This window comes from Mesocricetus auratus, unplaced genomic scaffold (genome assembly GCF_017639785.1).
Source record: "Mesocricetus auratus isolate SY011 unplaced genomic scaffold, BCM_Maur_2.0 Super-Scaffold_100021, whole genome shotgun sequence".
Taxonomy (NCBI): Eukaryota; Metazoa; Chordata; class Mammalia; order Rodentia; family Cricetidae; genus Mesocricetus; species Mesocricetus auratus.
The window spans coordinates 15,447,227-15,472,980 of NW_024429202.1; the positions used below are offsets into that span (position 1 = coordinate 15,447,227).

At 44.1% G+C, this 25,754-nt stretch overlaps 1 protein-coding gene and 1 long non-coding RNA gene across 4 annotated transcripts; one reads left to right on the forward strand and one right to left on the reverse strand.

Annotated features, from left to right (window-relative positions):
• Positions 1–2,677: 2,677 nt before the first annotated feature.
• On the reverse strand, positions 2,678–5,743 carry LOC110341284. The gene is made up of 2 exons (XR_005870141.1): positions 4,560–5,743; positions 2,678–3,932 (listed from the first exon to the last, which is right to left on the reverse strand). It is a non-coding gene; the product is annotated as an uncharacterized LOC110341284 (long non-coding RNA).
• On the forward strand, positions 3,690–24,147 carry LOC110341285 (glutathione S-transferase alpha-3-like). Of its 3 annotated transcripts, none has more exons than XM_040729506.1 (7): positions 3,690–3,804; positions 11,829–11,936; positions 16,026–16,077; positions 17,872–18,004; positions 19,726–19,867; positions 22,633–22,764; positions 23,619–24,147. In XM_040729506.1, the coding sequence occupies exons 2-7, from the start codon at positions 11,850–11,852 to the stop codon at positions 23,736–23,738; spliced, it is 666 nt and encodes a 221-aa protein (XP_040585440.1). In that variant the 5' UTR covers positions 3,690–3,804; positions 11,829–11,849; the 3' UTR covers positions 23,739–24,147. The 3 variants fall into 3 exon arrangements, with proteins under 3 accessions (XP_040585440.1, XP_040585441.1, XP_040585442.1); XM_040729507.1 differs by lacking the exon at positions 3,690–3,804 and adding an exon at positions 9,284–9,395; XM_040729508.1 differs by lacking the exons at positions 3,690–3,804; positions 11,829–11,936 and adding an exon at positions 15,767–15,826.
• Positions 24,148–25,754: the final 1,607 nt, after the last annotated feature.

The window sequence follows — 25,754 nt, forward strand, 5'->3', positions numbered from 1 at the left end:
TGAGATTGGTCTGTAGTCAAGTCTGTAGGGCATTTTCTTAACTAGTGATTTATGTGGGAGGACTCAGTTAATTGTGGGTACCACTCCAGGGCTTGTGGTCCTTGGTGCTATAAGAAAGCAGGTTGAGCATGCCATGGGGAGCAAGCCAGTAAGCAGCACCCCTCCATGACCCCTGCATCAGCGCCTGCCTCCAGGTTCCTGTTCTTACTTCCCCCAGTGAGAGACTGAACTGGAATACCAGCAAAAAGGACTCGAAATACCATTCAATCAAATTCGGAGCTATCCCTGGCTAGGCTGTCAAAAGTGATCCCAACACTGCAAGATGAAGAGGATTGAGTGGTATATTCCAGAAAAAGGAAAGCAGTGTGGAGAAGGACCAAGATTGGCTTGTCTGAGTCACAGATGTGGCCAAGTGTACACTGGAGTTCAGGGAATTACTTGTTTCTGCAGGGTATGTTGGCTACAGTGTCCAGGAAGAGGACACTTGGCATGTAGTTCCTGTGTGTATGATGGCTTCACATGTGAGTCTTAAAAAGACACTCAAGCTATATTAGTGTCATTTACAGGAAAAGAAACTTGGTGTGTGCACTTCATGGGATATGTGAAGAAAGTTCTCACCCCAGATAGGGCACCGATTGCAGACCAAAGAATGGATTCTACCAAAGTTCAACTTGGTGAACTAATGAATTTATTGGGCTCACTTACAGGAGTAGGAATGACTTAGAGGTAGCTACATCACCCTAAGTCACTACTTGTGAAATTTGTTTTTGGAGCTCTTTGTATGGCTTACAAACAGCTCAACATGCTTGGGACTCTCTAGCAGTTCTTATTATTTATATAACCTTGGGGCAGGGAGGAATCTTTGTGGATCTGTTAAGTTTCAGGGATTTCCTGAGACTTGTGGGTTGCTTACTGAGTGGTCTTGAGCATTACTTTAGAATGTCCTGAGTCTTAAGGAGCCTCCATCCAGGATGGAATGTTTCAATTCAGAGGATACTGTTATACAACATTGAACATTAGTTAAAGATGAGGGTAGGGTACTGAAGTAGCCCACTATTATTGCATTAGGGCATGTCTGACTTTTTGTGTCTAATGTTTGTTTATGAAATTAGGGTTCCAATGTTTGGTGAATATGTATTTATATTGTTATATCTTCTTGATGAATTTGTTCCCTGTATTAATAATGTAGTATTTCCTTTATCTCTTCTAATTTTGACTTGAAGTATGCTTATCAGACATCAAACTAGCCATGCCATCTTGTTTTTGGCTTCCATTCACTTGACAGATTATCTTCTATACTCTGTCCATAGGTGTGTTTTTTGGAATGAATATATATATATATATATCTGTGTTGTGGAGTATTATTTTAAGCTATGTTACTTTTGTTTATGCTGTGGGACAATTGTTTTAATGATACAAAGATGTATAGCTTTTGTTTATGTTGCATTGGTTTAATTATGTGAAGGTGTGATTCTTTGCCTGTCTAAAACACCTGATGGTCTAATAAAGAGCTAAACATCCAATAGTGAGGCAGGATAAATGATAGGCAGGGTCAGCAGGAGAGAGAATAAACAGAAGGAAAGATCTAGGAGCAAGAGAAGAAGGAAGAGTAAAAGGGAACAAGGAGAGGAAGAAGCTAGGGACCAGGCACCCAGCTACCCCTAGCCACAGAGAAAGAGTGAAAGTAAGATTACAGAAGTAAGAAAAGGTTAAAACCCAGAGGCAAAAGACAGAGGGGATAATTTAAGTTGACAAAAGCTGGCTAGAAAGAAATAAGTCAAGCTAAGGTTGGGCATTTATAAGTAAGAAAAGTCTCTCTCCATGTGATTTATCTGGGAGCTGGGTGATAGGATCCCAAAGAGCAAAAGAGTAAAAAACAACCAACAACCTATTTGGTTTTTCAAGATGGGGTTTCTCTGTGTGTCTTGGCTATTCTGGAACAAATTCTACAGACCAGGCTGGTCTTGAACTCACAGAGGTCTGCCTGCCTCTGCCTCTCAAGTGCTGGGATTATAGGCTTGTGCTACCACCTGTCCAGCTGTATCTAGTTTCTTTTTTTTAAAGTTCAGCCAACCAGTCTGCATGTCTTTATTGGTAAGCCAAAGTCATTTACATTTAAGGTTATTATTGAGAGGCATAATTTTATTGGCTGGATTATTCTTTCCTCTTTTTCTTCCCTATCTGTGTCATGGCTTTGCTGGTTGACTGTGTAGGGCACAACCGATTTCATACTGGCTCCCCTTGCCCACTCACTCTTCAATGCATTCATCTTCTGCTGTGCTCTTATGATTGAAACTTTCTTCCTCTTTCGTGTGTAGCATTTCTGTAACTATTTTCTGCAGTGTCAGCTTGGTGGGCATGAAATGCCTTAGTTTGCACCTGTTTATCAGTTTGCAAAATACGTTTGCTGGTTTTGGCAGTTGGAAGTTCAGCCTGAAAAAGTTCCTCTTCCCCATATGTTTGCAAGTGTGCAATTCTCACAGTGCAGAGATTTTAAAAAATGGCTTAAATAATGTGTGTCTAAGAGAAACATTGTGCACCTGTTTCCAGCTTCTAGTTTTTAGTGGCCAGGCGAAAGAGATCTTGGAGAAGCTAGTCTGAGACACATCTCTTAAGAAGAAAATTACTTTCCCAGAGGGGAAGGCATTTATTCATATCATATTGTTGAAACAACGAGGACTACTAAGAAGGTTTATTTTGAGTAGGGAAAGTGTTTTGTTTGTCTAGGGAGAGAGACAAGGCTGGGGGTGAGGGGGGACACAGCAGGGTGGGAAGGAGTTTCCTGGAGAACTCAGAGGCAAACATCAGGATGCCGCAGCCTCCTCATCCCTGTGACTTGCCGTCTCTGTTCCCGTGACTCTTCAAGGGTTTGATATTAATCCCCTAAGATCAGTGTGGACTTCCCGATTCTCAAAATACAGTCACGTTGCTTCCCAGAATAGTGTGTGTGTGTGTGTGTGTGTGTGTGTGTAAGGAATAGTTTCAGCAAACGAATGTCACAAGATGTAATGTACATATTAAGTTCGTTTGTGTTTGGAATCCCCACAGAACCCAGGAGCCTCCCTCAATACCTGGATTGCTATTGTATAATTAGAGAGCAGAGCGTCCGCCCTGGTTACTATTTTCAGCCTAGAAGGCAAAACCAGAGTGTTGTAAGAATTTACCAAGAGGCACAATTTCATGTCAATTTAAGATTCTTTTCTGGGAACTGAGTCCCCTGGACTCGCAAGATTAAAAATGCTTTCCCAATCTGGCGCTCTGTACCATTCCTCCCGGACGTTGAAGGCTGGTATCCCTGGTCCCACAGTGTAAACGCACGGTCTTGAGGTCACGCGCACATCTGTCTGATCCTAGAGACAGTAAGCTGTAAGGGGACTCGGGCTTTAAACCATATCAACTTGAACTCTGATCTGGACATCCTACTCCACCTTTTGGAAGGCCACCTCCCTCCAAGGAAAACAGGAAGAATTTAGACAACCAGTACGTTGTTTGCCTTCCGTAGATGCTCCACCAGGGTGGGCTCCCCGAAAGAACTTCATTCCTGCTAAAAATCTTCCTTCTGGGATCTAGCTGGCAATGCACCAGAAATGCACCTGCTGCCAGCGTCAGCCAGCCCGGCAGGAGGCGGCAGGAACTAGTCACACGCACGCACGGAATTTCTAGGTTGCTGAATGGCACGCAAACTGCTGGGCGGGGCTGGACCTAAGGAGCTGCACATGCGCACTGCGGGGCCGGCTCGGCCCGCAGGGTAAAGTGGGCCGTATCGCGGGAGTGCGCCTGCGCTGAGCTTGCTTCTGGAATGAGGTACTGCGCTTGCGTGTCTCCCTTTTCCCACCGCTGTTTTCTTTTCTTTCTTTAGCTTCAGTTCAGGCCCAGGAGAGCTGATGATTTATATGCATCCCACGGTGCAGACTTCCTTACCGTGGATTTTCCTGCAAAGGTGCAGAAATAAAGAGGCCTTCGCTGTCCCTCCCCGACTGTAAACCACGGTGCCAACACAGTTTCCCCCATGCCACCTGCGGACAGTTCTGCATTTCTAACTTCTTACCGACCTAAATCTCCCAGCCACCCGGCCTTCCACCGTCCCGGAGCTGGGGTTTTGGTGAAGGTTGCAGGGTGAGCTCATAGATTCCCATTTTCTCAGAATCATACAGACGTCACAGGGACATGGCTTTCATGTCCAGGGACCTCAAGGGTAGTGGCTAAAGCCTTAGGAGGTAAAAATACAAGTCAGAGCGGTTAAAGATTATGCCTGGTTTTCACAGCTCGTAGGTAGTTGTACCCGTTTGAAGCCAGATGTAGGACCTCACCCTAGCCTGTCTCAGGGGTGGGGATGGGGGTGTTTCCCTTCCTCTAGTCTCTTCTCCATTTGAACCAGAGTAGTTTTTCGAAAATCAATCTGAATATACTTCTTTCTCTAAATCCTTTGAATCCTGTTCCGTGCTGCCTACAGGACGCTTCCTGGCACCCCTCCCAATTCCCGAGCACGAGCACAGTCTATCCCTCAGAAGATGAGAGGCCAGGTTGCTCCCTGACCCTACTTGGCAAATCTTTCTCACCTGGCCGTGTTTAATTCTCCCGACCTTCCAGCTTCTCAGACAGTTGTCTGTCCTCTGCTTCTCCACGGAGCCCTAGCGAACGTAAAGCACTGTGTTGGCATCCACACTCCTGTGAGTCCAGTTATCTCTCGTGATAGATAATGCACTGTGAGCATCCACCGAAACCCTAGGGCATGGGTCCAGGCTCTGGGAATTTCTCGCACATTCCCAAAGCCTGTGCCGGACCTTGTCTCTCTTCATTCATCCATTGCTATAAAATACATTCCTTCATATCACTCAGGTGCTGTATGTGGATCTTGCTCAGGTTCAAATACTAGACTAGGACTAGTAATCTTTATGGTATAGCCGGAGAAATTAGAGAGCTAAGGAGGAGGCAGAATAATGGAATTTTAAATTTTAAGAGAGTTGTACAATGGCGTTTCATTTGTAGACTAATTGTGATACCATGCATAAAGTGCTGTGGTATCTGGCGCTGGTTTCAAGGCAGCTCTAGAATAGCAGGAGAGGTTTGTAGGAATGTATATGAGTCTGTCTGGCGCCGGTGGTAGATTTATAGACATTTGATGACTCCAGGGAAACATTCTTATATCTGTGAAGGCTGGAAGTCCCAAGTGAAGGTGTCAGTGGGTCTTCTGGAAGCTCTAGGAGAAAACCCTTCCTGTGTCATCGTCTAAGCCACCCCTCACCCATGCTGCTGGAAGTGGCCCCACACGTGGCTTCCCCACGCCCGTCTACTTGGCTCCCTGGGAGTGGTGCCAGGGAGAGTCCCTCAACGCGTGGGATGTGGCCGCATCCTTCCAATCTCTCCTCGGCCGCTTTGCCTTGTTAGTGTCTGTCCTGTCTCTCATCCAGGCACTTACCAATGGATTGAAGGTTTGTCTGGGTAATTCAGTTCTTCTTATCGGAAAGTCCGTAAGTGTCTCTCAGGAACCTTTTCCCCAAGTAGGGTCACATTTACAGGATCCAGGGATTTCGACATGAACTTACTGCCAAGCCGTTTCTCTAGCCCTCCTAACTCAACTTTTTGTGTTGCTTCTATGGTCAGGCTATATCCCACACTGTTAGCAGTAAGTTGGCTGGCTTCCTTTCGCCTTGACCTGTTTTGAAATCCTGTGCAGGTTAAAAGTCCGGTCAGTATCCCCGTCTTCTGTGTTTGACAGTAGTGAGGAGAGGCTGCAGGCAGGTGGGACCAGCAGCGCGTGGCGCCCTCTAGTGTTACAACTCTTGCATGGCTCTAGGAACTCAGGATTCCGCAGCTCTTGGCTTCTGGGCCTAGATAGAGTATTTGAGACCCTTGCGGTTGAAACATTAACTACTCTTTGGAGCTCTTCAAAGTGGTGGGGCTTGCAGTTTTTATTCCACGGCTCTCATAGCTCTTTTAATCTTCCATCCTCCCTCATTTTCTGCCTTCTGGATCCCCCACCCCAACCCCTGTCCCGTCCCTCTCCCTGCTCTCTTTAAGACAGGATGTCATGTAGCCTCTGCTGGCCTTGCACTTGAAGTAGCCAAGGGTAGCCTTGAACTTGTGATCCTCCTGCTTCTACATCTCAAGTGCTGGGACTACAAGGCAAGGAGCAGCATGTCCAGTTTTATGTAGTGTTGGCTTTGAGCGAGGTAAGCATTCTGCCAACCGAGCTACATTCTCAGCTTTTCAACCTCACCCTTTGACCCCTCCCACTTTACTCTTTGCTTTCTGTATCCCTACCATTCCTTTCCCCATCACCCTGGCTGTTCCCTTGGACGTAGATCTGTCTTTTATCGTCATGACTTCTGATTGCCACGGTGGGAGGCCGCTGCCATCATCCCTTCACGGCTGCTGCTGCCCCTCTTACAAAAAGAACCGGTAACTGCTCCCTCTGAAGTTGCAGTTAAAGCTTGAAAGATTTCAGTTAGATTTTGCTTTGTCTATGTGGCGGGCTTTTCCAGGAACCTGAATTGTGTGGCTTTCCGGAACACAATGCAGACAGTGGCATATACTGAGCCTGTATTTTGAGCTTAGCTTGAAGGCAATGTTTGTAAAAAGTGCGCATTGGAGAGCTGGAATACTTTCTTGTTACATTGCCTGACAAGATGCAGGACTTCAAGTCAACTAAGACTTCAGACAGACAAACAGTAATTATCGATGTGAGTATGTCTCAAACATTGCAAGGACCGTACTTATACCAAAGAGTTGTTTCTCTGAAATATACGTGAACACAAGTGTCTAGACTTTTCTCTGATCCATGCAGCAACTTTTTGCATGTTTCCCCCTTTCCACCTGACTCACAGGACCTTCCCCGCCTAGGCACCTTTATAAACATTGTTGGCTCTCATTAGGCTGTTTTTTTTACCTTCAGCGGCTATTGTATTGTATTTTCTCAACTTAGACTTTCCTTGAATTATTTCGACATTACTTATTTACTATCAGTTTCTACCATAGATTTTGAGCTCACTGGGGCTGAGCTTTCATATTTTGTGAGTTAGTCCCTATAGTTTTGAGAAAGCTGTGGGACACCTTCCCTCTCCCTGGGGCTCCAGGCAGATGTTACGCATCATTCAGAGAGCTGTTAAAAGTCAGTAATCAATGCTAACTCCTCAGGTTCTTCCTGTAAGAACACTTTCTCATGTTCATGTTCCTGGGAATAAGCAAAGACTTTGATGTCTCTTGTTGTCCTGGCTGCCTTAAACAAAAGAACTGTCAGCCAAACAGCTATAGTCTTTCCGGCCAACTCTCTCCTTTTGAGCTCTCTACAGACACCTCCAGGAAACTACCCAAGAATTGCAGCAATCATTTTCACCTAGGCCAGAGAACAACCCCCCCCCCCACCTTGTGGCCGAGCAGAGGGGCTGCAATGCTATGATTGGTGCAGATACAAACCTTCATTTGCATGTGAGGTTTGCCTCCTTGTGCAGACATCCTTCTGGATACATGACTGGATTGTTCATTTCACTTGGCGATTTTTCTGTGAGATGTTCTCACGTGCTGCCCCACCTTGTTTTCAAATAGTAGGGTCCATAAAAAGCTCCCCTTGAGTGGTCTTTTCCTGTCGGGGTAGCCTGACTGAACTGGTCATAGATAAGAAGCCTAGATACCACAGCAACAGTGATGTGGAGGCATCTGTCGCTTAGACTGTGGTGTGGCTGGCCAGCTGCTTGGAAGCTGAGGAAAAGGCAGATAAGGGGCCATGGCAAGTGTGCTGGCACAGGTCCCTGTAGTCGTGACACAATGAAGGGCTGTTCGTGTTAATCTCAGACCTTAGTGGAAGTGTGCTACCCTGCCTCTGGCCTTAGTAAAAATGACTGAGGCCTATGCAAGGTCATGTTGAATTCACCAAGCTCGTCTTGCGTGGAGTGTCACTTTTCTAGGCACGTGCAGACTACCAGGAGTGCAGAATCATAGCTGGAACATGCCTTCCTCTCCAGCTGCTGAAGGGTTTTAGAGTTGTTATAAAGTTTCCCAAACATCTGGGCTCCCAAGCCCCATCCAGCCTGTTACCAGTGATGGGACTGCTTGATGTACAGTTCCCCACTCAAGGCTGCCTAGACAGAAGGCAGGGAGGGCCTGTCAAACTGCCTCCTTCATCAGTTTTAATCATCCATCAAAAGCATTACAGTTTTTGGTTATCAGAAAGCTGGATGCAGGAGTGATATTTTTATTGACACTTAATTAGTACTGAATATTTAGCAACACTGGACAGTGCTGAACACCTTCTCCATGCCCCAGGAAGAGGTGGGTGCCTATGTCCAGCCTCACCTGGGCTAGCAGGGTATACATGCACCCATCTTCCCAGATCTGGGGAGCTGTGACTGGCCTTTTATGACAGTCATCAGTATTATATGCATCTTAGTTCATTGTTAATTCTCAATAGCCCTAAAAAGTATTTTTAAAAGATTTATTTATTTATTACATATACACTGTTCTGCCTACATGCCAGAAGAGGGCATGGAACTGAATTGTAGATGGCTGTGAGCCACCATGTAGTTGCTGGGAATTTAACTCAGAACCCCTGGAAGAGCAGTCAGTGCTCTTAACCTCTGAGCCATCTCTCCAGCCCCAAAACTAAATTATAAAGTGCTTTTACAAGAGAAAATGCAAGTCAGATATTAGACAATCTATTGGAGTTTATATACCCCCAAATGGAAGAGTTTCACCCTGTAATATATGGCACTCATACCCCAGTGTTTTTGGACAACTCAGAGACATAGTTTTCTTAATTTGCTAGACTTGTCATTGATTATATTTCTTTAAGGACAAGTCTCCCCTCTCCTTTTTGTAGTACTTAGAAATTAAATCTAGGCCTCATAAATGCTAGGCAAGGGTCCTACTACTGAGCTATGGTTCACCTGCCCCCCTATCTATTTTCTTTATAAAAAGATGTATCATATGTTTATTTATGTCTGTTTATGTATTTTGGGGAATATCCATTTGTGATTCATGAGACAGAAGAGGGCATCAGATCTCCTGGAGCTGTAGTTACAGGTGGCTGTGAGCCATCTGACTTTCATGCTGGCAATCAAACTGTGATTTAACCTGTTTTAAAGTTCTGAGCCACCTCCAACTTCTCCCAACTCCATTTTCTTAGTTAGGCAAATACTGTTATTGTATTCTCCAATTCAGTTTTGGGTTGTCAAAGTACCACAGTGTGTACTTGTTAGTGATTTCATCTCCCATCTCCCATCATGTGGTTGAAAGGCCGTTCACAAAAAGGCACTCACAAATTAGCTGCTCTCCTTGCACCCTCCAGGCTGAAGGATCCTGACTAGCGGAGGTCCTCAGAGGGCAGCACAGAGCTCAAGCAGGCTCCAGAGTGGAGTAGAGCAACCCTGCCTTGGCATTCATTGTGAGAGCATGGGCAGGTTAGTTCTCTGTAAGTAAAATATCAGGGGCTATTGCCGTGGTGGTTGCAGAAGCAGAATTACTCCCCGGTACTATGAGTGAGGATTGTATACTCCACCTACAACCACCGCTCATCTCTCTGTCTCATTTTCTGTTTACCCAACAAAACTTTTTAGTAACCTTTATCCTAGTTTTGTCCTGGCCTTTGGCAACCTCACTTTGAGAAACAGTAAGGAACATTTGGTAAAATATTTCATAAGATACGCCTTCATTTCCCTCTGTAACGTGATCCTCAGTCAGGGACCCCCTGAGCAGTATTGCAGGGGCTGAATCTCCTGGCTCTTCATCCCTAATACTTACCTGTGCCTCAAGCAGTGTGACGTCACTCTCCGTTCCCTCTGCTCAATCAAGCCACCCCCACTACCCTGATAAGAAAGTACAGTATTCACGATGACCTACAGTTATAAGACAAGTGAGTTGTGTGTTTTGGAGTGTTTTATACTTTATTTTGTAGTTGCACATTTAAAAATAAGTGCTTTTTAAATTGGATTTCTATCATTGAAGTCACACACTTTCTCAGAAAGATGTATGTAGGTAAAGCCAGTGTGTTGTGTGGTTTTTATCTAAAAATAAACATGTAAGAATTTTTCTTTAATTAAAAAAAACCTTTAACTTTTAGTTGGCATGTAAAATAGTGAGTTTTGGTAGGTAGATTTCTCTCTCTCTCTCTCTCTCTCACACACACACACACACACACACACACACACACACACACACACACGAGTGCACGCACGCACACATTCTTGTACTTGGTTTGTATTTCCCCCTCACTGCCCCTCCCAATTGGACTCATTCCTTCTCACAAATAGTCCCTCTGTACATTTGTGGGTTTTTTTTTTTTTTTGGTTTTACGAGACAGGGTTTCTCTGTATTGTTTTGGAGGCTGTCGGTCCAGCCTGGCCTCGAACTCACAGAGATCCTCCTGCCTCTGCCTCCCGAGTGCTGGGATTAAAGGCGTGTGCCACCACCGCCCGGCGCATTTGTGTTTTTAAATATATATATATATGCACACATATATGTGTGTGTGTGTGTGTGTGTGTGTGTGTGTGTTTGTGTATATATCATTTAGATCTAGATCTGGTAAATCTAAATGTTTTTATAAGTGCCTCAGATCAGGAGGAAAGTAGAGCTGTTTCTTCCAGGTTTCAGTGTTTGTACTCTTCCTTTCAATGAGCCTTTTACTCGTATTATCACGATACTGTTAGTTATGTCCATGCCGGGAGCTGTTGGTTTTCATGTTCTGATTCTTTGCTTTGTTCTGCCTGCCAAGCAGCCTGGATAGAGCAGGGGCTGTCAGACTGCCTTGACTGGACTCAGTCAATATGTGTATTATCATTTATAATGATTGAGCATGTACATGTGTACACACATGCGCCGTATACATGTAAGTGAAGCTGAAGACTCACCATGTATTATTTTTCTGCACTCCACTATCCCCTGTTCCTTTCTGTTTCTTTGAGGCTTGCCACAAGTTGTTTTGAGCACCACTAGCACTGCCTTCATTTGAGCAAGTCTCCCCAGAATCCATCTGTGAAATAAATATACCTCTTAGGTGATCTTTTTAGAGCAAAATAAAGACAAATTGGTGAGACTACCCATTGCTTATCTGATAATGAAGAACTGTTGGGTCCTTTTTGTATACTGTAATATTAAGTCAGCGACATCCCTTTTTGGCTTGATTATACAATGGAACTGAAGCATTAAAGGTAGGACACAGAGTCTAATGAAGAAAGATGGTAGGAGCTTGTCAGAGCCTTCAAATCGGGGGACATCACCGATAAAAGGCCAGGAAGCAGCACGGTAGACCTTTTGCAGCTAGGATATTATACCTGCTCGGTTGAATGGTTCTTGAGGCCCAGGTTTTGCTTTTGTCAAGGCGTTGACAAGTTTCTTGGGCCTTCACTACTGTGGGTTCCACACCATTCTGCTTTTTGTGTTCACTGAATTTTCATGTCTGTTGTGGGCTTTAGTAGACATTGCATTTGACATCTCTAACATTCAGTTTCATTAATTGCCATGTAGAGATAATAGCATCTTCACAGGTAAACCATGAATAATAAAGACTTGTATCAAGAAGCTATTGGAGACATTCAGAAGTGTTCAATGTATTTGAGTTCTCTGATTCTTCCTTTTCTCACTAAGTCTCACACAGGTATGGCCTCAAGTGCCCGCCTGTTAGCCTGCCAAGAGCAGAAGCGTTTTAACCAATGATAACCTGAGACCAGCTTGGTTTTTTTTCACCAGTGCTGTTGCTGGGTAACAGTATGGACCAAATCTGGGAACATGTATACCTGTCATAAAAAGGAAGAGATTTCCTTATTCTAGTTGATACTATCCACGCATCTATCATAAAATGCATTTTCACATGGTCTCTTTTATTCATTCTTGTTTAGAGAAACAAAGAGGCAACAGCCATGGCAAGCAAGCCCATCCTTCACTACTTCAATTCACGGGGCAGAATGGAGTCTGTCCGCTGGCTCTTGGCTGCAGCTGGAGTAGAGGTAGGTTCTAAGATGAGCCATCTAAAGTTGCATCTGAGTTGACTGAATGACATACTTTCCTCACATAAGCCTGATGATGTTTCTCACTGAAGGATTTATTAAGAGTTATGGTTTGAAATTCCAATTATTAAGAGATTTACAGGCTTGGCTAGGCGTTGGTGGCGCACGCCTTTAATCCCAGCACTTGGGAGGCAGAGGCAGGCGGATCTCTGTGAGTTCGAGGCCAGCCTGGTCTACAAGAGCTAGTTCCAGGACAGCCTCCAAAGCCACAGAGAAACCCTGTCTCGAAAAACCAAAAAACAAACAAACAAACAAAAAGAGATTTACAGGCTTATCCTAAGAAATCATTAGACCTTTCTTATAAAGTTGTATAATTTCAAAATAAACAAGAAATATATCACTTTTATGGACCTTATTTTTATTGAAACAAACTGAAAAATAATCTGTGTCATCTAAGTAACAGAGATGTGGGTACTGAGTGATGATAATAAATTACTGTTGTTTTTATGATTGTATATTAGATTTTTTCACATAATTCCTATGCTTTGGAGAAACAATTATTCTACTATGAAAGATGGTTATATATTTATTAGTAATAGATGTACATTCTGAAAAATGTATCACTCATAAATTTATATAATTCTATGCATTTGCTACTATTTGTATGTGTGTGTGAGTATGCACATGGCATGGTATGTGTGCATGTGTGTAGGTTGGATGACATCTTGTGAAAGTAAATTCTCTCCTTCCACCATGTAGGTTCGAGGGCTAGAACTCAGATCGTCAGTCTTAGCAGCAGGCACCTTCACCCAACGAGTCATCTCACGGTCACTCACTCACCACCTTCATTGTGCAAAGTTCATGGAATGTTCTTAGACAAAAATCTGGATTGTGGCCTACTGCCTATGCTACACAGTATAGCCTATGTTCCTAGGTCATACACTCAATGCAGCATGCCACGATACTGAATATGGTAGGCAACTGTAACACAATGATAAACACTTGTGTACGTAAGCAAACCTAAGCATAAAAAAGGCACAGAGAAGTTATGATTTCAAAGACACAGAAGGTGCATCTACTTAGGACATTTAGCCATGTGGAGGGCTTATCAGACTGGACACTGGTCTGAGGCAACGAATGAGGACTAAGTGGATGTCCCTGTAGGACATTTCTATATGCTATAGTTTGAACTATAGCATACAGAAAGGTTCATGTGGTAAAGGCTTGATCCACAGCCCGCGTATGATTGACAAGGAGAGGAACCTTTAAGTTCTTAAAATTCTCCACTACTCCCCTCACTGGGATTTTCCTAGGGGATCATTTTCTTCTTCAATGTCTTTGTTCTCTTATTCTTCTTCAGCTGGTATCCACCAAACAACAGGAGTACTTCAGTTGTACCACAATGGGGCAAACTTGAGTAGACAGCCATGTTGGACTGAACATTGTAATGGCAGCCATGGCTGCGCATCGTTGCTGAGATTCCTTCACGATATTACAGAAGAGGGAAGGAGGGTGGGGTGTGTACAGGAAAGCCTGTCTGCTCAGGATGACTGTTGAAGGTAGATGTGGGGTGCAAAGAACAGCAATATGATTTTCTGTATGTTTATGCATTTGATAAATTTGCATAATAAAATAATTAAGGTGTATACTATTGGAAAAGAAACACAATTATGGTGAAAATGCATAACACAAATGAGACATGGGTAGATGAGGGTAGTAGCTACCTGTTAGAAGCTGCAGCATCTACTCTGTGCCAATGTACTGGGGGATATAGGTTGACAAGGACAGATGGGTTCCTGTGATATGATGGCTTCTATATCTAGGAAGACAGGGTCAAATGTTTGACAGGATTCCTACCACCTATGAAGGAACCTGGTAAGGATCTTTGCACTATGGCACTGCCCCCTAGAGGTGTCTCAGATCAGAAGGACCCAGCATTGTGAGGGTCATGGACACTCTCACATCTTGTCCCTCATATGAGTGTAAAAGAGAAACGTTAAGAAGTGAGGTCATGCAGGGCAGTGGTGGCGCACGCCTTTAATCCCAGCACTCGGGAGGCAGAGGCAGGAGGATCTCTGTGAGTTCGAGTCTGGGCTGGACCGACAGCCTCCAAAACAATACAGAGAAACCCTGTCTCGTAAAAATCAAAAAAAAAAAAAAAAAAAAAAGAAGTGAGGTCACAGCCCTTTAGGAGAGCATCTCTTGGCCGTGAGTTTGCCTATGTCTTGGGATTGAATTTTCTCCATTGTGTCATGAATGGATGAAGTTTGCCCTGATCCTTTCTTGATTTCATGAAGAAAGAAGCATGAGATAAACATAAACTCCAGTGCCATTCTAGGTTGTTGTGCTTTTGCAAAAGAACAATCTGGTTTCAACACAGGTTAGATGCCAGGTATATGGTACAGGAATATGTTCCTGTGGGCAGCATAAGTTCAAAAACTATAGTCCGTGGGAGTAGCCTATGGTTTCCCATTCTCCATCCCAGTTGTGACTGAAGAGGACGGTGTTCAAGACTGTCTGTAGACATTTGCTTAGGCCTTCTGGGTTCCCCGTGCCCCAGTAGTGATCATTCCAGACCCAGTATTCACCACCAGACCACATTAGCACATACTAGCCAACTGCATTCCACCCTACCACCCTCCTGCAATGGCCAGGCTGTCAGTTATGTTTTACTTGAATGAATGCCTGGTAAAGTGACTGCACACATCCCCTTAGTGTCTCTGTAACATGACCTGTATGACCATGTAGAGACACAAGATGCTGTTCTTCACAGCATGCTAGGGACCCCCAAGCTCTGACTTTTCTCTACAAGGAACTCCATAAAAATAAAATGGCCATTACCTACACCAGTGTTGCTTACGGCTTGGCTTATGTGGGCCTGGCCCACTATGATGTGTTTTGGCAACGCTACATCAGTCTGTTTAAGGAAGTGATCTGTCCCTGTTTTAAAGAACAACCAAAGGCTTGCTGGAGCCAAGTGACTTCTTAGATCACTTAGTGTGTATGAGGCAGAGTGTCATTTGCAACCAGAACCCAGCAATGAAATCCAAAGAGCTTGATGACAGTCCTGATGATCTTTTGGGTGGAGAGAGAGTCTGCCCACTGAATAAGGTATGTTAAATAAGAACTGGTTTTCATCTTGATGTTATCTTACCATATGGAACTTCTGGTCAGACAGAGACATCTCCACTACCGGCTGCCATTCCAACCCAAGTGCCTTTTCTCAGAACAGGGTCTAAATGACTGTATACAGATCAAGGCCAAGCTGTATTAGAATGATTTAAAGAAAAAAATATGGGATTATATGATGAAGTAACAGTACCTATTAAATCCCAATGATGACTTAACATCTATCTAACACTTAGTGGAAACCTGGAACTTTCCTAAGTTATATACATACATAGTGACTTAGTCCTTATACTAACTTAAACACTAGGTTACTAAGCCACAAAGTTTAGTAATGAATCAATGTCATCTCACAAAGGCACCATTTCACCTTCCATGGTCATATCAGAAATCAAAGGTACCTTCATGTGGCAACTCTTTGATTCTTGCCTTAAGTGTGGAAGTCTATCTTAGTGCACCCCATCTTTTCCAGGGGAGGCAGTTGTGTAACAGTTTCTAAAAAGTTGAAGTTACGTATCAAGTAAGACCATTTTGCTTCACCTGACGGTGAAGTGCCATCAATTCCAGCAGAGGCCTGTTAGTGGTACAAAGTTAGATGTTTGTTGGTTCTCACCACATCCCATGGTAGAGACACAGAAAGTTCTGTTCTCTCAGCCACAGAGCTCCCTGCGATGTGATTAGAGAAATTCTCAAGTCTCTTCCATCCAGTACGATTCCTCCAGTGCCATGATCTCGTCACAGACATGGGTGTGGTCATGGAGGAGGTGAGCAGTAAGAGTGAGGGGCTGTGTGTGCACTTCCTCTGTCTCTGTTTCTTTATGTCTGTCATCAGTTTCTGCATGGCTATCAGTGTTCCTGCTAAACAAGTTTCTCTCCACTCTGCATACACAGGTGCTGTCATGTTGAGAGCTCAAAAACAGTGCATGATAAACAGGAACTCATGTACTATTTTTTGATTTGCAGTTTGAAGAAAAATTCATTAAAACACAAAAAGACTTGAAAAGACTAAAAGATGGTAAGAATTAATGTCTGTCTTAGGGTTTCTATTGCTGTGAAGAGACATCATGACCAGGGCTACTCTTTTTTTTTATATTTTATTTTCCAGTTTAAATTTAGATAAGAAACGAGGTTGCTTCACAAGTCAGTTCCAGGTCCCTCTCCCATCCCCTCCCCTCCTCCCGTGCCCTCCCCCCAGGGCTACTCTTATAAAGGAAAACATTTAATTTCACTGTCTTACAATTTCAGAGCTACATCTTGATTCCTGCAGGCAACAGGAAGTGAACTGAGACATTAGGCATGGCCTGATCATATATAAGACCTCAAGGCCCATGCCCACAGTAACATACTTCTCCAACAAGGCCACACCTCCTAATAGTGTGACTTCCTGTGAGTGTATAAGGGCCAGTTACATTCAAACTACCACACTGTCTAAGTGTCTCTGAGCAGGGTCCTCCATGTCGAGTTTAAATAGCAGATTCTATCTATGTACTTGTAGGGCTTTCGTGGGATGACAGAGAGGCAGAGTGGTAATCCGTAAGAGAGGAGTCTCCTTTGGCAGACCTAGCAACCTTCCCTGAGCTTCAAAGGGCTCTGGGTGTTTACTGAGGAGCCATCCCCAGGACCCCAGGAATGATCTCTCCTTTTCATGTGTTCTGTACCACAATTGGCTGTAGTAGCTTGGAATCCTACAGTACCCTCCATCCGGGTACAAGCAGGGACAGAAGCAAAACTAGAGGCAGCACTTACTTACCTTTCATTCTCTGACAGGCTTTAAAAGTGACTTCTCAGTAATATTGTAGGTTGATAATGAAATAGTACTGTATGATTTGAAAGTCTAAGTGAGAGTGCAGGAGGGAGGGAGGGAGGGAGGGGGTGGTGGGAGAGGGGGATGTCAAAAAGCTTACCTAGGACTCAATGTCCCACGATGCTAGTTTAACAGCATACAGAGACCCTACCTAGAAATCCCCTCTGTGAGCTGACCTTGAAGTAAGGGAGGTCCTACATCTTCCTTAACTGCTTCTTAAAATATCCATGAAGATGAATTAAGTTAAAAACTACAGAGACCAACAGCATATGTAGATGGAGAAAACACCAATGCTAAATTTCAGGCTAAAAGAAAAATAAGCCTTAAAAAAAAAATAGGGGGGGGGCGGTGCTGATGGTGCACGCATTTAATCCCAGCACTCAGGAGGCAGAGGCAGGTGGATCTCTGTGAGTTCGAGGCCAGCCTGGTCTAAAAAGCAAGTTCCAGGACAGCATCCAAAGCTTCACAGAGAAACCCTGTCTCAAAAAACAAACAAACAAAAAAGAGGGGGAGCTAAGCCAGTCAGTGGTGGTGTACACCTTTAATCCCAGCACTCCAGAGTCAGAAGCAGGCGGATCTCTCTGAGTTTGAGGCCAGCCAAGTCTCCAGAGTGAGTTCCAGGACAGCCAAAGCTATGCAGAGAAACCTTGTCTCAAAAAAACTTTAAAAAGGGGGGGCAGGGGCTAGTTTGCTGCTCTTACAGAGGAACCATGTTTGATTCCCTGGACCCACAAGGGAGCCCACAACTATCTGCAACTCCAGTTGCAGGTGATCTGATGCCCCATTCTAATTTCCATGGGTAACAGGCATATCTGTGGTATATAGAGATGCACGGGGCAAAACACACACACACACAATTTAAAAAAATAAATTAAAATTTAAAATTAGAAAAAAGAAGGACTAGGAAGCAAAAAATAAAACTTGAAAGGCTCCCACATGTATTTTTCTTTGAACATATCTGAGCCATAGACAATTTGTTCTTCTTTTCTTTGCTTCATCCAATAGATGGGAGTTTGATGTTCCAGCAAGTGCCCATGGTGGAGATTGACGGGATGAAGCTGGTGCAGACCAGAGCCATTCTCAACTACATTGCCTCCAAATACAACCTCTATGGGAAGGACATGAAGGAGAGAGCCCTGTATGATGAGTTTCCTGTACTTATGAACAGATAACATGAGAAGAATTTAAGTCCCATCTTGAGTGAGCACAACTGTGGTAGGGGGATCACAACCAGCACTGACATCAAGCAGGGAGACTCCCATGGAGAGGGAATAGTATAGCTAGCTGCCCTTAGAGAGCTATGAGTTCATGGATACAGAGACCTATGATTATACAGCAGCATAGAGCTTTTGGATTTAGCATGTCATCTGGGCTTTGGAAACTCTAAGGAACTATGAAGTCAGGATGGTGGAGTCCTGATTCCGTCTACTGAGTCTTTAGAGGCAAGATTCTGCAATTTGAAAGGTTAGACATGGATGAATGACCCAGAAATTCCATGAGAAATATACCCCAGAGAAATGAGCATGCATCCTTGGTTTTCTTCCTTCCTTCCTTCCTTCCCTTCCTCCTTCCTTCCTTCCTTCCTTCCTTCCTTCCTTCCTTCCTTCCTTCTTCCTTTTTCTTTGTTTTTCCAAGACCAGGTTTCTCTGTGTAGCTTTGTAGACCAGGCTGGCCACGAACTCACAGAGATCCACCTGCTTCTGCCTCCCGAGTGCTGGAATTCAAGGCGTGCACAACTACTGCCAGGTGGTTTTGGTTATTTCCAAGTGTTCCCAGCTGTACTGCTAATAATTAAAAAGTGCAAAATGTCCCACAGATGAACGCATGAGGAAAGTGCTGTCCAGCCACACAATGAATTATAACTGCACAGAGGAGAGGGCAGACTCATGAGATGACACAGATAAACCTGGACATTCTGTCACATAAGAGATCAGACACAGTGTGCCACACATTCCATGCTTTCTTTTGTTTAAAATGTCCAGAGGACTCAAATCCATGGAGACAGAAAGCAGAGTAGAGGCTGTCTAGAGTCGGTGGGAGGGGCTTAGACTTGGCTTATTATTACCCAGAGTGGTTAAAAAGTATGAGACTGGAGAGTGTTGTCCTTACCGACTTCAGTGAACATACAGAAAAGCACTGAATAGGATGCTTGGGTGACAGTTATGGCTATGAACATATCTCAACAAACTGAGTATTTTTAAAAAGTAGTTTATCAACTTCGTTTCAAATTTCATTGAATCTTTCCTGTGCCCCACACCTGTGACCATAAAAAAAAAAAACCCAGCATTTAGTGATGTGCTATTTTAAGTGGAGACTCAAGAAATTCAAGTATTGCTGGAATTGAATGACAGGGCCAGAGGGTGTAGTGGATCCATGTTTTATGGAAAATAATTGAGAGAGCTTCAACATTAGGGCTGTAATGAGCCTAAGCCACTCGATAGGGTTAGGGAGGGACATCAGAGTCTCAACAGCTGTGCCGGGGATTCTGATGATCTGTGTGGCATAGAACATGCCACGGCCAACAGCTAGCCCTCTTTGCAGGGTTCGTGGTTATGGATGCCACATTCTCTGAGTACTGACTCATTGACTCAGATGGATTGCTGATGTTCTCTGCCTGTGCTTAGTTACCTGGTTAACAAAGCTTCACAAATGTCTTCTCCCCTGTATACCTAAGAAACAAGTGTTAACCTATGAGCGATAGTTGGAGGTCCCACCACAGGTAATTTTTCTTGGCCACGATTCGAGTTGTCTCCTTTTAGGTTTTTAATCACTGAGCCATCTTTCCAGCCCCATCCCAGGTTTTTAAACAATGAGTGCAGGACAGGAAGGAAGTATTTGAGAGAGAATTTTATCTTTCAGGATTGACATGTACACAGAAGGTACGGTTGATCTGAATGAAATGCTTATTCGCTATCCATTCCTTCTACCTGGGGAGAAGGATGCAGGCCTTGCCCAGATCACACGGAAAGCAAGGAAGTGTTATTTTCCTGCCTTTGAAGAGGTAAGTGGAGGCTGTGTCACCATCAAGAGCTCTCAGTTTAGAGGACATCATAGTCTTCAGAGAGCGCCTTCTAATTTAGGGCTTCAACAACAAAAATGCCACTAAGTGGCTTATTCATATACAAAAATACTTATTTCCCATAAATCTGGGGGCTGAGAAGTATAAGGCTCTGGTTGAGGCCTTTCTTGCAGGGCCTTGCTTCTTGGTTGATGGATGGTTGACTTCTGGTCATGTCATCACATAGCAGATGGCTCAAGGGAGCTCTCAGAGGCACCATTATAATCACAAAAATAGGAAACCTGGGCTGCAGCTCAGCTGGTAGAATACTTGCCTAGCATGGACAAAGCCATGGGTTCTATTTCCAGCACCACATAATTCAGGTATGGTGGAACATATACCACCCCCCACACCTGTAATCCTTGCACTCAGGAGGTAGGGCCAGGAAGAACAAGTTCAAGATCATCCTCAGCTACTTTGGCTACATGAGATACCATCTCAAGGAGAGAGAGAGAGAGACAGAGAGAGAGAGAGAGAGAGAGAGACAGAGAGAGAGAGACAGAGACAGAGAGAGACAGAGAGAGAGACAGAGAGAGAGAGAATGTCATTCATGAGAGCATATGATTATTTCTCAAATGTCCCACCTACAAATTGCATCATATCATGAGATCATGAATTAGAATCTCAGTTTATGAATTTTGGGGGAATCCAGACATTCAGCTCAACAAAGACAGGAAAGTATCAACTTTCCTTTCCAAAGGACTTCTATTAATATTAGTCTAGTACCCCAGTTCTAAAGGTATTATGTAGAAGCATTTCTCTATTTATGCCAGAGCTCCCTGTTTTCAGAAAAAAAATGATTTATCTAGAATTTGATCCTTGGGACCCATGTGGTGGAGCGAAAAAACCATGTTCTTTTGGATTGTCCTCTGATCTCCACACAGGTGCTGTGGCAGAGAGAGAGAGAGAGAGAGAGAGAGAGAGAGAGAGAGAGAGAGAGAGAGAGAGAGAGAGAGAGGGAGGGAGGGAGGGAGGGAGGGAGGGAGGGAGGGAGGGAGGGAGGGAGGGAGAGAGAGGGAGAGAGAGAGGGAGAGAGAGAGAGGGAGAGAGAGAGGCATAATAAGTGTAAAAGAATTAGCTTGTGTTTTGTGTTTATACTAAACAATTATTCATACTTATTTTTTATTTATTATCTTATAGTATGTCTGAGATATCTTTAACTGATATTCCCATGTGTTTTGGTTTTCTTTTATTCATAGATCTGAAATATCATGTATTAGTCTTTCCCAGTTGTCATGTAACTTTCTTCCAATAAGAAAAGTTGAGAGACATTTTAGAGGCCACATAGATACTCCCCATGGATGGAGGAGATTTGACATCCTGTGGGGTTGTCTCATCATCTGCGTCCATCCCTGCATCCCACTCTCCGCCCATAAAGCACATTCTCAGTTACAGACATAAGTTCAGCTCATCTTCCATACTTCAGCATGCTGATTGTGCCACAGTGCTAAGAATGAAACCCAGTGTTGCCAAGATGATGGTTCCACTTGTCTTTATTTCAGTGTGAGTATGTGAGTATGAGAGATATGTTTGCACATGGTGTGTGTGTATATGCATGCAGCTGGAGGCCCAAGGCTGCTACCAATTGTCTCTCCTCAATCACTTTACACCTTTATTTTAAAACTGAACTTGAAGCTTATCGCTCTGCTAGGCTGGCTGGCCAGGAACTTCAGGGACCTGCCTGTGTCTGCTACATCTCCCAAGGCTGAGGTTACAAGCGTGTACCACTACTGAGCTGGGTGGTGATGGTACACACCTTGAATCCCAGCACTGCAGAGGCAAGATCTCTGTGAGTCTGAGTCCAGCCTGGTCTATAGAGTGAGTTCCAGGGCAGCCATGGCTACACAGAAAAACTCTGTCTGGAAAAACAAAAACAAAACAAAACAAGCAAACAAAAAACCCAAAGCAAAAGTACAAACATGTACCATCATGTCCCGCTTTTTTTTTTTTTTTTTTTTTGGTTTTACGAGACAGGATTTCTCTGTATTGTTTTGGAGGCTGTCGGTCCTACCTGGCCTCGAACTCACAGAGATCCGCCTGCCTCTGCCTCCCGAGTGCTGGGATTAACGGCGTGCGCCACCACCACCTGGCTCATGTTCTGCTTTTTAAAAATCATTTATTTTTATGTATATGGATTTATTTTTGTCTACATGTATATCTGCACTTTGGAAGACAGCCTCTGATCTCATGGGACTACAGTTAGAAATAGTTGTGAGCCACCATGTGGGTGCTGGGAATTGAACCCAGAACTTCCAAAAGAGCAGCTAATGCCCTAAACTGCCAAACCATTGGTCCAGCCCCATGTCCCAGTTAAAAAGCGGATTCTGGGGATCAGAGATCAGGTCATTATGCTTTGTTACCAGGCACTTGGCCAGCTAAGCTATCGCCTCAGTCCCTCAAGTTGACCTTAGGTCCCAGAGACACGTGAAAGACGAGCAAACAGACAAGAGCAGAACTATAGACAAAAAAAAAAAAAAGGCCCACTCATGGATGTATGGTCCTGCCGTGAAAGTTGTCAGGTTCCTAGAGAGAGAGCAGACCTCATGTCTCCCCATCCTTCATGTCAGGGTCCTAAAGAGAGGTCTAGGACTCTGCACTTCCTTCAGGAGGCTGTAGAAGGGGGAGAACTTGGCTGAAAAAGTCAGGGAAATACTTTTGTTCCAGTTTGATTGTTTATGTTCAGAGGTCGAATTTCCTAAATTCTGCAGGTGTTGAAGAGCCATGGCCAAGACTACCTTGTTGGGAACAGGCTGAGCAGGGCCGACATTCACGTGGTCGAACTTCTCTACCACGTGGAGGAGCTGAATGACAGCATTGTGGCCAACTTCCCCCTGCTTCAGGTGAAATAGCTGGGTCCCTCAGTCAGCCCGCAGATCCTGCAGAAGTCTTCGAGTACTGGTGGGGGGCTGGCATCTGGCCTCAGTCGTATCCAATCTTCAGTCCTCCTGCATCAGCTGGAAAATGATCTTCCAGGCCTGTTTCTGGAGTGGGAAAGGGAGTCCTGCTGTACCCGGAAATTCGGCATAGACACAACCTCAACAAGTATAATTTCACGTCGTATAATGAACAAATGCTAACACTCAGCTGTCTCCCCACGCCGCCTTTCCACTGTGGGTTCAGACCCTGATTTCTCTGGGATTCCCCTGACCACAGATGTACCTGTCATTGGGCACCAAGTCTTAGCTTAGCAGCTCTCTTCCCATCTGGTTTCTGCCTTTCAGATTCAGCCCCCGTTAGCAGACATTGTATTTCTCTCAGCGTGGGTACATACTCCTCCGACCCAGAAACCCCCCCTCTTCACATCTCACTGTGATAGGACCCTTAAGTCTGGACTCTGATTTTCCTGGTCTAATTCATCATCACTCATCCTTGGCATCTTGGTTTCAACTGTTGAGGGTTTCTCAGTGTTGGCGTCTGTCTGACACTTCTCTTCATTTTCCTTTACACTAGGGGTGACTCTGTATGGTTAAAGGGCAAGAAGGAAGGTGGGGATGGCCGAGGCTAGATAAAGTCTTCAGGGTGTGCTGAGAAGGAAGTGCTGCTCAGCCTTATTTCTCACTTCTTGCCTCTAGTATCTGTTCCCGCGGCTCTCCCCACACGTGCCTAAAGGGAGTTATTTTGTGTTGTTCAGGACAGGGCCCAGATTTCCTGGGATATGCTGCTTTGGGCCTCACTTTGAGGTTTTATATTGCAGGCCCTGAAAACCAGAGTCAGCAGCCTCCCCACAGTGAAGAAATTTCTACAGCCTGGCAGCCAGAGGAAACCTTTGGAGGATGAGAAGTTCATAGAAGAGCTTAAGAAGAGCTTCTTTTAAATCTGCCTGGACAGGACAGCACATGGATTCCCTGTCTTCCTGGGTTCCAGCAGTGAAGTGCCCAGCATTGCTCCTAATTCTCATGGAGCTAACAAAGGTTTCCAGCTGTTACCTGCTGATCTTGTTAGACATGAACCATGCAAATGGAGTTGTAATATCACCTATTGTGTTTTGAGCAAGTTTGGAATCAAGATCACCTTGTAATATGTCCCTTTGAATTTAAATAATCGGAAGAAGATGTTTAAACTCAGATCTGTTTGGAAAGAACTTTGTCATTCATCAGCTGTTGTAGACCCTATCAAAAAAAATTAAGCAGAATTTTTCACCTGATGCTTTGGCCTACGCAAAAGCACTCTTCTCTGTTATGTTTTGATGACTTTCTGAATAAGAACCCTGTTCCTTCAAGTAATACTTTTCTTGTTTGCTCACTCATTTGCACACTGTGTCCATGGTCAGGCATCCATTGCTCCCGGAGCTGGGTAAATGATGAATGAATCAGACACAATCTTAGCCTCAGGAAGATTGTTGCAGCAAGGGAAACTACAAAACAGGATGATCCTAATTCAACCAGGCTTTCCTTAAGAATCACATTCCTAAGGCTGCTCCGACAACACAGTGCAGACTTTACACCTCAAGATAATTAAATCTCTGTCAGAATCCCGAAGGGTGTGCATTTGAAATCAGTTCTGTTGTGCACCAGGCTTTAGCTAATGGCATCAGGGAAGGAGCCTTCTTAGCTTGTTCCTATCATTTGACAGTGGCTAGCCACATTAGAGAGTCCTTGATACACTCCCCTAAACTCTGCTTTCATGGTCATGTGGTATTTAGTGTGTGTGTGTGTGTGTGTGTGTGTGTGTGTGTGTGTGTGTGTGTACATTTTCCCTTTCTTATAAGGAACCAATAATCACATTTGGGAACACCTCTACAGGCATGACCTCACTTGATTGCATCTGTAGGGACCTCCTTTCCAGAGGGCATCACATTGACAGGTGTTATGAGTTTGTATATCTCTTTAGGAGACGGAATTTAGCAAGCATTCCTTTGAGACATCCTCCAGCCTCTTGTTTTTTTACATTGGGAAGACTCAGATGTAAGCTTCTGTTATGAAATAATCTTTTTGTGCACTGTGAAGATGAGTCTTTGCCAAGGTGCCTTCTGATTGGTTTAATAAAAGAGCTGACTGGCCAATAGCTAGGCAGGAGGTATAGGCTGGATGGCAAGACACAGAGGATGGTGGGAAGAAGGAGGGTAGAGTCTGGAAGTTCCAAGAGATGCAGAGAGAAGCAAGATGGGCATCCCTTACTGAGAAAAGGTACCAAGCTATGTGGCAAGGTGTAGATAAGAAATATGGTTTAATTTAAATGTAAGAGCTAGTAACAAACCTGAGCTATTAGCCAAGCATTTATAATTAATAATAAGCTTTTTTTTGTGGTTATTTAGAAGCAGCTGTATTCCGTAGTTCTATTGTCCCAGGTGTGTCCTTAGCATTCTTCAGTTTATTTGTTTGTTTGTTTGTTTATTTTTTCCGAGACAGGGTTTCTCTGTGTCGCTTTGGAGCTTGTCCTGGAACTAGCTCTTGTAGGCAGGCTGGTCTCGATCTCACATAGATCCATCTGCCTTTGCCTCCCAGGTGTCTTCAGTTTATTCTAACAGGTTTTCATCCACCTAATTTACCACCCTCAGCTTCAGCTCCAACTTCCTGGAATTTAACTCCTCTTTGCAATGTTGACCTTAGTTGGAAATTTCAAACCAATTGCATTTACAGAATTGATTTGAGCCCCAGATTATGGGCTGGGACCATAGCACAGTGCTAGTGTTTTCTTAGAATGTACAAGACCCTGGGTTCAGTCTTTAGCAGTGGAGGGGAAAAAGTATTGTTTATTGGGCAGTGGCTTGAACTCAAAGGGGCATAAAAAGTGTAACTCAGCAGCATGAAGTGGGCTTTGCAGCTCCACCAACAAAGACAAGGAGGGCATTGTTTGACTGGTTCTGCTTTTAGGCATGCATGGCTTGAGA

Coding starts and splice junctions, on each gene's coding strand:
- LOC110341285 (XM_040729506.1), top strand. CDS start 11,850: ATGGCAAGCAAGCCCATCCTTCACTACTTCAATTCACGGGGCAGAATG. Junction 18,005..19,725: donor GACATGAAGGAGAGAGCCCT/GTATGATGAGTT, acceptor TTTATCTTTCAG/GATTGACATGTACACAGAAG. Junction 19,868..22,632: donor ATTTTCCTGCCTTTGAAGAG/GTAAGTGGAGGC, acceptor TAAATTCTGCAG/GTGTTGAAGAGCCATGGCCA.